This window comes from Stigmatopora argus, chromosome 4, assembly GCF_051989625.1.
Source record: "Stigmatopora argus isolate UIUO_Sarg chromosome 4, RoL_Sarg_1.0, whole genome shotgun sequence".
Classification (NCBI taxonomy): domain Eukaryota; kingdom Metazoa; phylum Chordata; class Actinopteri; order Syngnathiformes; family Syngnathidae; genus Stigmatopora; species Stigmatopora argus.
The window spans coordinates 19,886,403-19,899,202 of NC_135390.1; the positions used below are offsets into that span (position 1 = coordinate 19,886,403).

General features: G+C 40.2%; 1 protein-coding gene across 2 annotated transcripts in view; it reads left to right on the top strand.

The window, feature by feature from the left end:
• The window catches only part of ephb6 (eph receptor B6), a 42,037-nt gene that overhangs the window by 27,916 nt on the left and 1,321 nt on the right, over nucleotides 1–12,800 (top strand). The window contains exons 6-19 of one of the 2 annotated variants that reach the window (XM_077599419.1): nucleotides 4,934–5,089; nucleotides 5,157–5,428; nucleotides 5,660–5,741; nucleotides 6,050–6,174; nucleotides 7,149–7,311; nucleotides 7,386–7,500; nucleotides 7,577–7,632; nucleotides 7,727–7,843; nucleotides 8,094–8,341; nucleotides 8,416–8,634; nucleotides 8,713–8,862; nucleotides 9,252–9,436; nucleotides 9,511–9,669; nucleotides 10,912–12,800. The exon at nucleotides 10,912–12,800 is cut by the window's right edge and continues 1,321 nt beyond it. In XM_077599419.1, coding sequence (XP_077455545.1) covers nucleotides 4,934–5,089; nucleotides 5,157–5,428; nucleotides 5,660–5,741; nucleotides 6,050–6,174; nucleotides 7,149–7,311; nucleotides 7,386–7,500; nucleotides 7,577–7,632; nucleotides 7,727–7,843; nucleotides 8,094–8,341; nucleotides 8,416–8,634; nucleotides 8,713–8,862; nucleotides 9,252–9,436; nucleotides 9,511–9,669; nucleotides 10,912–11,017 — 2,153 coding nt within the window. In that variant the 3' untranslated portion in view covers nucleotides 11,018–12,800. The remainder of the gene's footprint in view (nucleotides 1–4,933; nucleotides 5,090–5,156; nucleotides 5,429–5,659; nucleotides 5,742–6,049; nucleotides 6,175–7,148; nucleotides 7,312–7,385; nucleotides 7,501–7,576; nucleotides 7,633–7,726; nucleotides 7,844–8,093; nucleotides 8,342–8,415; nucleotides 8,635–8,712; nucleotides 8,863–9,251; nucleotides 9,437–9,510; nucleotides 9,670–10,911) is intronic. The other variant, XM_077599421.1, reaches the window with a different exon arrangement.

The window sequence follows — 12,800 nt, forward strand, 5'->3', positions numbered from 1 at the left end:
TGCCCTAATCCATTTGGACTGGGAGGGTTGGCGGCGATCTCCTATTGTCAATGGCAACCAAAGAGTAGAATGATTATAGTTTTGGGCTGAGGGAGGAAAACGGATTACCCGGAAAATACCCACGCAAACTCATGTTTTATAGTCGGCCAAAAACAATCAATGTCCATAAAAAATGTAATGGACTAACCCTAAATTTGCATCCCTCCATTTTTCTACCAACAACTTTTTTTTTTATCGGACAAGTGGACAAAGGCTGCATTTACCCCGCGATCTGGCAACCCGTGTCCCGAATGCTAATCCATAATGGCCATGGGCTGTATTTTATCGATGGTCAATATGGAATAAAAGAGCATGTAAATGCTAATGGAGAATTCAAAACATACAATAGGTCGGATGTAATTAGCGTGGGTGGGCGTGGCTTCAATCATGCTTTTTAGCCTATTTATGTTCCTTGTCAAATCCGTTAGAGAACACGTTGCCTGATGTGCACACGGGGAATTAAAGATGCACCCAAGCTATAGTTAACATGCTCTCATACTTCCTGCTCTTCAATTCCGTCGATCTCCTCGGTGTGTTCTGCCGATTCACACCTGTATAAAAGCCACGTGGACGAGTGAGAACAGCGAAAGGCTCTTATCAGGTGATTCGCCAGCTACTTCCTGATCCTTTCGCTCACCCCCGCACGCAGTGACCAAGCAAGTGTGCGCACGCATAAACGGCCCACGTGTCAGTTTTAAGACAAGTTGGAGATGAGATTGTGTAAATAAGGTCAGGTGGAGCATGAAGGCAACACAGGCACGCACAGTTGGTTTTTTTTTACTCCCACGGCATCCTTTCAAAACAAGGTGCATGTTTTGTTTGCTATTGAATTAGTAGTTTTTCCGATAACTTCAATATTTGGGGCAAAATCAAAACACAAACTCGCAATTTAAAGCTGAATTTGAATTTGATAGGTCTGAAAAACAACTTCAGGAGGCAGGTTAAGAAATAGTGAGACCAATTCAAAGGAAATACGTTTATTACCAGACTGCAGGATGGGGAGAGAGCTCGAACAGCGTGAACGCGTCTGTTGTCCTGCTTCTCTCTCCGAATGACCAGTGAGTGAGTCTTATATACAGGAAAAATTGACAGTTGTCAGCAGGACTTTGGACAGATACGTTTTAGTCATTTGCAGGGCAAAAAGTAATTAATCAGTGTCGGACAGTTGAGTGTTTGTGCTGACATGTCAACCCAATCACAAGACTAAGATTGATTAATCAGTCAGACTGTTGAGTGTTTATGCTGACATGTCAGCCATTCACAGTTTGTATGAGAACGATGCTTTTATACTCACAAAAACTGATATAATCTTACAGAATTCTTTTATCAATTTTGGTGGATCTATTGTACATGGTACATGATTTTCTTATCTCCCCGGCTGCCATTGTTGATAAAAGATATCCAATCCATTTAAAGTGGGAAGGGTGGCAGCAAATAAGCATTTGGTGTAAGCCTCAAACTTCAAATGGATTGGACGTCTACTGGTGACAAGCGCGTTGAAATTCCAGTAAGAGTTTCTGAGGTGAGAGTTTATTCATTTATACATTTTGAGTGTCTCTGTCAATGGAAAGTAAGGCATTCAAACGCCATCAAATTAAACTTGAAATCGGAGTTTTATTTACAGTAATCGGTTCATGTTGACCAGACAGCCGCAATAAATGAAAAACCGCAAAGTCCAATTAAACTAGAGATCTGAGTTTTATTGACAGTAATCGGTTAATGTTGACCAGACATGGCCGCAATAAATGAAAAACCGCGAAGTAGGATCGCCCCCATTGTAACTAACACGATACTTTTTCGCGCCCATACAGAAATACAAGTAGAATTAGTGTATATTTATTACATATTACAGCTATAAGCATGTCAAAAGACTGTAGTGTATTAATATCTTAAGATCCTTCCATCAGCTGTCAGGCTCTTTAACAAAACAAATGGCTGAGTGTTAAGACCTACCGTATGAATGCATGTACATCTATGTGTATGTATGTATATATGTGCTTCTATATATGTATGTATGTATATATATGTGTATGTACACGTATGTGTATATGTATAGGTATAGGTATGTGTATATGTATGTGTATATATATATGTATGTGTTTGTATGTGTATGTGTGTATGTATGTGTGTATATATATATATATATATATCTCAGCAACACACATTTATTTAAATATTTATTCATTTATTTATTTATTAACTTACTTATTACCTATCTATTTATGTCTAAAATGCCTTTCCTATTTCTGCATCCTCACCCTCTTGCTACTGTGACAACGAAATTTCCCGAATACGGGATGAATAAAGTTATCCAATCCAATATGTAAATATATTGCATATATTTAAAAATGTAACTAAAATAGTTCCTCTCCGCTTGATATAAATCCAACCAAAAAAGGTAAATCGGGAGTTTTAGTCCAAGTCCTTTGTCTTCTTGTGGCCATGGGTCCATTGTCTGTGATATTTGAGGGATTACTGTGCATTTTTATCTTCGCTATATGAGCGATGAGTCATTTAGAATTGCATTTCATATTTATGTGTAGCTTTTACACCTGACTTGACTTTCCTAAAAATGTCGGCGTTCCAGAAGATTGTAAATTCTTTGCAGGTGTGAAAGTGAGAGCAAATGGTTTATCTGTGAGGACTATAGAAAATAGTGGTTGAAATAATAATAGGTCTTTGAAATAATAATTCCAAGCCTTGTATGCTTTTAATCATATACCGCATGTTATTTCGAGCAGCACTTAACCAACCCTGGGTGATTTGGTTTGCTTCGAGGCAGACCACAGGCATAAAAGCATAATGGGATGCCTGAAAAAAATGTAATTAGGAGTTCCATGGAATTTTTAGAACACCATTACATGTCTGAATGTATTTTACAATAGCTTAAAAATGCCAGGCAGCCAATCACAGAAAACCATTTGGTTTTTTTCCAGTTGACATATTTGGGTGCTAAAAGGCGTTTGCTAAAATGGCAGCATCATTTTATTTCTGCTGTTGCGTCATAACGTGTATTCAGTAATGTCAATAAAATGTTTTCTCTCCAAGCCGAAACTGAAAAAAAAATAGAACCACGGCTAAGAGGGATTATAGCCGTTCCACAAAATAGGTCACCTCTGCCCTCAGAAAAACAACATGGCGGCGACTACAACAAGCGTTAATGGCTTGGCAACCAAATCCAGAATACTGCTTTGCCGTTTCGAGCCGGTGATTAATAACAGAGCTTATGTTTGACCACTAATTGGCTAGAATTTGTTATAATTATTGGAAATAATGATTAGAGTGGATGAATTTGTCTGTGATGGAAAAATTCCAATCTGCTGACGTGTTTCTGAAAAAGGAACATCAGGATTAAACAATGATGTATTCATTTTAATTTAATGATAATCAGTGATAAAGTGTTAAAGGTCTTCAGGGTACTAACATGAAATAATTTATTTCAGGGAAAATTGATGAGAATATAACTTGGGCTAGGTTAAAACAGCAATTTTTTACTAATTTGCAGTTTAATGTATTTGTGTATTTATATTTTCATTGTTATAAGAACAATACTTTTATAGGAGAAATATTTGATTACTGATAATATATATGAATACAAACATACATACTGTTTTTGGAGGACTCAAAATCAACAATATGACTAATGCCATTTCAAGAATTTTCTATTATTTTTAACAGGGAAAAATAAGTTTCACGGTATTTGTAGCAGTTTTTTACAATTTTAATTTGTGTTTCGTATTGAAAAAAAATCTAAGTTACCAAAAAAATGATTTAGGTTCAAAAGATGTCAAATTAATGAAGAAATGCATTGTTCAATTCTACCCTAGGCTACTCTACATAGTTGCAATGGGTCAATTCCTAGCCTATCATAAATTGGCTATTTGACATTGTCAGTCTCAACTAATCAACATTATCATTCTAAATGTAGATTGGATTGGATAACTTTATTCATCCCGTATTCGGGAAATTTCATTGTGACAGTAGCAAGAAGGGGGGAATGCAGATACAGAAAAAAAACACAAAGTTACAAGTTAGACAGTACAGTCGCAAAGGCCGCAGAACAACAAAGCAAAAGCACAAAGTACAAAGAAAAGTAAATGGGATCATTAAAAATCACCAAATCATTTAGACAGAAAAGCAGCAAAAACACAAAACGAACAAGAGTGGACGGAGCTAGCGCCACCGGCTGCCACTTGAACGGCGCCATCTTGGTTGCGGTAGCAAAAACGGATACAGACTCAAGAAAAAGACGTTGTAAAGTTGGATAAAACTGGAACCACACACAGGAAGTCTTCCACAAGATGGGGAACTTCTGCAGACTGGGACCGAGGTAGAGAATATGCAGAGTCACTCTTCCAAACTTATCCGCACAGTTCCTCATTAGTCTGGAGCCCAAGACAACAGTAGCAGAGTAGAACCCCTCGACTCCATTTCCGGCCTGGTAAGCGCTGACAGCTCTTACATCTTATCCCATGATGGAATGGTTGGTCAGAAGCGTTGCTTCTTCTCCCGGCACTTTTGTCCAGCTCCGAATTTCCAGCGGCATTGAACAGCTAGTCCCATGTATGTGTATGACAGCGTAGTCATGGCTGAATGGTTCCAAAAAAGAAGTATCAGAAAGCAGAAAGAAGCCAGGCTAACAGAACAAAGAGAGTTGTAAAAACAATAAAGTATAAAGTACAAAGTAAAGTAAAAAGGAATGTATTAAGAAATATTAAAATGTAATTAAAAAAAGATAGAAGGGCTGTAAAACACGATAAACAAATAAGAGTGGACAGAGCTACTGCCACTGGCTTCCGCGTGGCGGCGCCATATCCTTTTTGAATGAATGAAATTAAGAATGACAAATGATGAGCAACTCTGACTCAAACCCACTTTTTTTTTCTTCCCGAAGCCTGTCCGGTGGGCTACTTCAAACCAGCTCCAGGTTCCGACCCCTGCTCGGCGTGTCCCCCCAACAGCCGAACCAGCCACGAAGGGTCCAGCATGTGCGAATGTCGCAGCAGTTTTTTCCGTGGGGCTGACGACGCCAACTCATCGGCTTGTACAAGTGAGCTTTTGCCCCCCAAACCTACATAAGCGTGTTTAAATAAATCATGGTTTCATTATCTTCACAGCACCACCCTCCGCTCCAGAGTCTTTATCCTGGGAATACGAGAGCGGCGACGGCGGGGTGTCTCTAAGGTGGCGCCCTCCCGAGGACATGGGGGGGCGCAGCGAAGTGTGGTACGGGGTGGTGTGTCGTATCTGCCCCTCGCCCATTATCACCAACCCGACGTTGTGCTCCTGGTGCGGAGAGGGCGTCACCTTCAACCCCGTCCAGAATAACCTCAGACAAACCAGCGTGACCCTCAACAACCTGCTTACTCGGGTGACCTATCTCATACAGGTGAGTCACTCAAGTGCCGCATTCATTTGGACTGGCAGATGATTGGTAGCTGGTGACGTGACCGGACATTTCGTCGAACGGACGCTTCGTCCATGGACTGTTCGTCGAACCGACAATTCACGATCCACATTAGAGTTTCAAACGAGGTCTTGAAAGTCTTGGAATGGCTTACAAATGAATACCGAAAGTACATAAAAGCGAAACGAAAGGCCTGTTTTCTTGTTGCGACAGGTGCAAGCCATGAATGAGGTGTCGGCTTTGAGCCCGTTCCCAGCACGCTACACAAGCATCAATTTCACCACCAGCCAGTCAGGTGAGCACCGCGAGAGAGGAAGGAAAACGCAGAGATGAAAGTGAAGTCTGCTTTTAATGCTAATGTATTTGTTTGGATCTGGCATGAAAAGCCAACCCCCTCCCGTTTTCATCCCGCTCCTGCTGTCCAGGCAGGAAGGTTGCTCGCGGTTACAATAGCCCGTCAGATCTCATTATAGTCTCTACGGGATGACAAAAAAAAAGACAAGAGGCGAACCAAAGAGGGATTGTGTTACTTGTTTGTCTTCATTTGCTGTCCAATGACTCCTTTTGGATTCTGCAACAGTGCTCTCTTGTGGTCACTCACAGTTCCCAGTACAGTTTCCATGATGCACCAATTGAGCCGCGCGCCGGACTCCATCACCCTTTCCTGGCCCCAGCCTGACCGACCCAATGGAGATATCCTGGAGTACCAGCTCAGATACTTTGATAAGGTGATCCCAGAAATTTGTGTATGGTGCCAGACATGAGTCAGGCTTAAATTGTGTATTTTCTCACTTTGGACTGTATTTCATAACATTGAACTTGACTCTGAAGTACAGTTGAACTACTACATGACTTTTAGGAGAAATTTAGTGGATGTCATATCCTAGTCTTTAAATTCTGTAGTCACGATTGGCTGACCGACCACTGTGACTTGACTCGACTGGATTTAAGTTTTTGCTATAGCAACTTGTGTGCTCAGGTTCTTGCTTGAAACTTACAATTTAAGACTTCAGGCTGTCACTGCCTAAACCATGTGTCAAAGTGGTGGCCAGGGGGCCAAATCTGGCCCGGCGCATCATTTTGTGTGGCCCGGGAAAGTAAATCATGAGTGCCGACTTTTTGTTTTAGGATCAAATTAAAATGAAGAGTATAGATGTATATTAAATTTCCTGATTTTTCCCCCTTTTTAAATCAATAATTGTATTTTTTAAATCAATTTCCATTTTCTGTGTTTTTAGTTCAAAAAATCATTTTATAAAATCTAAAAATATATTTTAAAAAGCTAAAATAAACATTGTTTTAGATCTTTAAAAACTGAATATTCAGGGCTTTTAATCCAGTTCTTTTAATCCATTTATAAGAAAAATCAGAAGAGTATAGATGTATATTAAATTTCCTGATTTTCCCCCTTTTAAATCAATAATTGTAATTTTTTTATCCATTTGTAATTTTTTATCCATTTTTTCTGTTTTTAGTTCAAAAATCATTTTGTCAAATCAAAAAATATATAAGAAAAGCTAAAATAAACATTGTTTTAGATCTATAAAAACTGAATATTCTGGGCTTTTAATCCAGTTCTTTTAATCCATTTATAAAAAAAATATATCTAAATATTATATCTCAAATGGTCCGGCCCACGCGAACCAACCCGAGTCTGACACCCTTGGCCTAAACGTATGGACCGTCTTACCACTTCTGACAGGGCTCCGACGTGGACAATGCGGTCAGCGTGTACAGCGAGACGAACACCCTGACTGTCAATTCCCTCTTGGCGGGCTCCATCTACGCCTTCCAGATCCGAGCTCGAAACGAGCGAGGATTCGGTCCCTACAGCAACACCATCTACTTCACAACGCTACCTCTCGGTAAAGCAAAACATGGACCCTTGTTGCATCAAAATGTCTTTTTAAAGTGTCGTTTTCAATGTTGTGGACCTCAGAAGAACATTCCCAGCAGGTCCAAAGTCAGCTTCCTCTGTTGGTGGGCTCCGTGATGGGAGGGGCGGCGTTTCTGCTAGTCGTGGCAGCTATAATAGTCGTGGTGGTGTTTCGGAGGTAATTACGATTTGTTCACCAATTTAACCAAATCACGCGGATAACGCTGCTAACATTATTTGCTAATGTCCTTCAGTAAAAGGAGGGCGAGTCCGTACAGTGATAGACTCCAAAGGTACATCAGTAACAGAGGTGGGAGGTCTTCTTTTTATCAAATGTTACACAGACTTCCTGTAATGATACTTTGGGATTCATGGACTAGGAAATTGCAACTTTTTTCGTCCAGGTCGCGTCAAATATTACGTGGACCCCTCAACTTATGACGACCCAAGTGAGGCAGTCAAAGAGTTTGCCCGAGAGATTGAGTCAACTCAGCTGAAGATTGAGGAAGTGATCGGTGCTGGTAAGTCTCGTTCTATCTGATGTCCAATTCTGGTTAGCCATGTAAGGTGTTGTCGAAAAAATATGATTGGATTGGATTGGATTGGATAACTTTATTCATCCCGTATTCGGGAAATTTCGTTGTTCCAGTGGCAAGAGGGTGAGGATGCAGGAATAGGAAAGGCATTTTAGACATAAATAGATAGGTAATAAGTAGGTCGAGAAATAAATACATGAATAAATATTTTTTCCTGATTTCCTGTCGTCTGAAGCCCAGTTCGGTGAAGTGTCCCGGGGACGCTACCGGCCGCCGGGTCGCCGAGAAGTGCTGGTCGCCGTCAAGACCTTGCGTTGGGGAGCGTCGGACAGAGAAAGGGGAGTGTTCCTTAGTGAGGCGGGAGTCTTGGGTCAGTTTGACCACCCCAACGTGCTGAAGTTAGAGGGGGTGCTTACCCGAGTCCCTCCAGCGAGAATTATCACCGAGTTCATGGAGAACGGTCCCTTGGATTCCTTCCTCAGGGTGAGCGGATCAGACAAATGTTCAGTCAAGTGGAAGTGATCTGCTCATTGTTTATCTTTGGCAACTCACCGTAGGAAAACGAGGGTCAGTTCAGCGTTCTCCAACTGGTCGGAATGCTGAGGGGCGTCGGCGCCGGGATGCGTTACCTGTCAGAGAGAAACTTTGTCCACAGGGACTTGGCGGCCAGGAACGTGCTGGTTAACTCCAACCTAGTGTGCAAAGTATCTGATTTCGGCTTGTCCCGACTCATGAGGGGCTTGGACCACAACATGCCAACTTACACGGCCTCACTGGTGCGTAGCGTCTTGGCAAAATTGCTCGTTGGCCTCGTGAAGTACATGACGTGAACCTCTACTGTTCTTCTGCGCCAGGGGAGTAAGATTCCTGTGAGGTGGACCGCACCGGAAGCCTTTCAACATCGCAAGTTCAGCTCGTCCAGTGACGTCTGGAGCTTCGGAATCCTGATGTGGGAAGTCATGTCGTACGGGGAGCGTCCTTACTGGGACATGAGTAATCAGGAAGTAAGTCCGGCAAATCATGTTGATGGACGAATCGAAACCAGAACCAGAATTGGAGGACACCTCAAACACAAAATTCTGTCACGGACAACTTCTGAGTGACTTTACATTTCGTGAGACCAAGAGTTGGAAAATTTTATATTCCCAATTCAAATAAATTTGCCATTTGGTTAGATAACTTTATTCATCCCGTATTCGGGAAATTTCACTGTCACAGTAGCAAGAGAGTGAGAATACAGACAGGAAAACTGAGGACAACTGAGCTAATGAAAATTGACTTGAAGCCAAAATGTCTTCCAAATCTGGAATGACCTGGACGTATTTTTAGTCCTGTACCTTTTAAAGAGCATCAGAGCGAATGTTTTTGGATATCATAGCAAATCTATCCTTAGGTGATGAAAGCGGTAGCGGACCAATACCGCCTCCCTTCACCCTCTAGCTGTCCCTCAGCCCTCCACTCGCTCATGCTTCAATGTTGGCAAGCCGAACGAGGGGACCGGCCAGGTTTCGAGATCATCCTAGGCTCCATGGACCGCCTGATCAGGCATCCCGTGTCCCTCAAGACAGAGATAACTCGGTGAGACTGTCGCACAGGGAGCAAACCTTCAAACATTTGCCACTTTTATTTACCTGATGATCATTTATTCATAGAAGCTGCTCGCAACCACTGCTAAGCCCGACACCCACAGACTTTTCGTCAGTGGCCACAGTCAGCGATTGGCTAAGAGCACTTAGGATGGAGCGATACCAAGACGAGTTCGACCGAGGGCACTTGGACACGTTGGACAGAGTTAGCCGCCTTACTGTCGAGTGAGTAACCACATTTTTCAGTATAGTGTTTCTTCACTGCTTGACATTCTCTAGAGTTATCCAGCGTATACGATGTGAATGGTCTAGTTTTGGTCTACAAATGCTCAAAATGATTTACTGTATTTTCTCGCATATACACTGTATTTGTCGCTCCAAAAAAAGATTACTGAATCAACGGTACGGCTTATATGCGCACAAATTAGACTTGGAAGGTGACAAAGACGAAACGCCATAACAGAAGACAATACGGCCAATACGGTCATTTATTTCAAAATAGAGAAAAGATAAACAGATAAAACCGTAAACAAAAGGAATTTTGACGTCTATGAATGAAATTCAAGAAAAAAATTAACCGTATCTTGCATTAAACGTGAAAAAACTCACTTGTGCCTGCCATTGCTCGTTCAGAGCGCCGCTATCTTAACTTTTACCGGATAATCGGACACACTTCCTGGTCGTGTGCGGTCGATTGGTCGCCGGTCTTTTGGTCGCCCGGACCGCGACAACAGGCGACCAAAAGACCGGCGACAAAACAAGGTAAAACAACACGGTCTACGCATCAATAAAAGCCAACAATGGCCATGAGCAGTTTCACTGAGCCGACGTGTGAGTGTAGAAGAGTTTGTATGTACATACATGCGTTGTCCCTTTAAGACGCTACGGCCGTCAGGGTCTTACAGGTTCTCCAACAAAAAACAATAAAAGTCTGGGAAATTTGGAGCTTTTCTTTAGCCTAATAATTAATAGGGCATTAAGTATGACTAAATAATCATTTGCAGTTTGTATTTAGGGAATTTGAGCAACGATTTAAATGGTAATTATCACTTCCCTTCCGGGCGACCAAAAGACCGGCGAGCAATCGACTGTGTACCCTTCCTGGTTATACTGCTTACCAACTTCCTTTTTGAATTTGTCTACGTGCAGGCAACAGCCTTTCGGAATGTGAAATTCAGCAGACGATCCTTTCGATTCATACAGTATCTCAGAAATACCGCGTGCAACGATTTTTCTTAAGATTTTCCCTTTAATGTAACACATTTATACTCTCTTTTAAAACTGTTAATATGGAGGAGAAAATTGTGAATCAGGGGGCGGCTTATACGAGAGAAATTGTCAAATTCAATGATTTTACGGCAATTTTAAGGCTACGGCTTATACGCAGAGGTAGTCAATATGCAAGAAAATACAGTAGTCAGTATAAATGTCGGCAATGAAAATTAACACTGGCGCTATCTCAATCAGGGACATCCAAAACCTTGGAGTGAACTTGCTGGGTCACCAGAGGAAGATTTTCAATGCTGCCCAGCAACTCAAGGCGCATCTGAGTCAGGGCCAGGTGGAGGTGTGATTGGAGGAACCTAGCAAGAACTACCACTGACTGTTGGTGCCACATTCCAAGACATATCTAGGACAAATACGAAAGAAGAGACGTCGTCCAGCTCTTGTCGGCAAACCAAACCTGTTTGGCACATTCGAGTTTCACTTCCCGTCCACTCCGAGAACTATGGAACACTATTTGTAAAGCGGCTCGTGATTTTTAATGTATTTATTCATATTCAACACCACTTATCCTTGTCAGGGTGGCGGGGTGCTGGAGCCTGTCGCAGCTGTCTTTGGGCAAAAGGCGGACTACACCTTAGACTGGTCGCCTGTCAGTCATAGGGAACTCAAAGAGACAACCATTCGCACATCCACCGAGGTCAGGTGACAATTTTAAATGTTACATGTAAATGTTAGATATAAATATTGAATGCAAGTGTTAAATATAAATATTAAATCAAGGTTTTTCCAGGGGAAACTAAATAGTTAAATAATATGCAAATTTATAGGTCGCTACACAGTTTCAACCAACATATTTATAGATTTGGATTTAACATTTGAAGATAAATTCAACTTTTAGATTTAACATTTAGATGTAAATTCAACTTTTAGATTTAACATTTAGATATAAATTCAACTTACAGATTGAACATTTAGAGATAAATTCTACTTTTAGATTTAACATTTAGATGTAAATTCAACTTTTAGATTTAACATTTAGATATAATTTATAGATTATAGATTTGGATTTTTACATTAAGATTTAACATTTAGATGTAAATTCAACTTTTAGATTTAATATTTAGATATAATTTATAGATTATAGATTTGGATTGTTACATTAAGATTTAACATTTAGAGATAAATTCAACTTTTAGATTTAACATTTAGATATAAATTCAATTTACAGCTTGAACATTGAGAGATAAATTCTACTTTTAGATTTAACATTTAGAGATAAATTCAACTTTTAGATTTAACATTTAGATATAATTTATAGATTATAGATTTGGATTTTTACATTTAGATTTAACATTTAGAGATGAATTCAACTTTTAGATTTAACATTTAGATGTAAATTCAACCTTTAGATTTAACATTTTGACATGAATACAACTTTTATATTTTGGCATTTATTTTTAGCTTCATTATTTACTGTTAGATTTCACATTTCGATGTCACATCTAATATTTGGCTTTATCTATTTATGTAGGTAGACAAATATTATAGTAAATGTACAAAGTGACACATTTTCATGCCAGATTTTGAAACAATGTTTGAAGCTAAATGGGACAAAATGTTGCTATTTTCAGCAGGAGCCGCTTTACCAATGGTGACCCATATATAGAATATTATTCATTTCATTTTTTTTATTCCAATATTGTTGCAAAGATAGCTTTTTTTTTACAAAGAATTGCACCAAGCGAAGTTATCACAAGCTAAATGCAGAAAAAATGTTGACTTGTGCATAATTGTTTCCAAAATAGTCATCAAAAAGACAATATTTTACATCTCCAAATCCATATTTTATTTTATAATTTCTCGTGGCCTGACACTTCCCCCCACTTTCTGAGACAAAAGTGCTTTTGTCAAACAAACTTGCCACAAGGTTACTGACTGTATAGAAGTCACACGCTTCCCATTGTTTTTGTTTTGACTGCCAAGATAAAATACTGAGAGCTTTGTGAATGTGTGACACTATCGGACCAGACTAACACTTGAAGGGAATGGCCCCTGTGTGTGCTTGTGTGTGTGTGTGTGTGTATGTGTGTGTGTGTCAGAGAGAGAGAGAAAGTATGAACAAATGTATA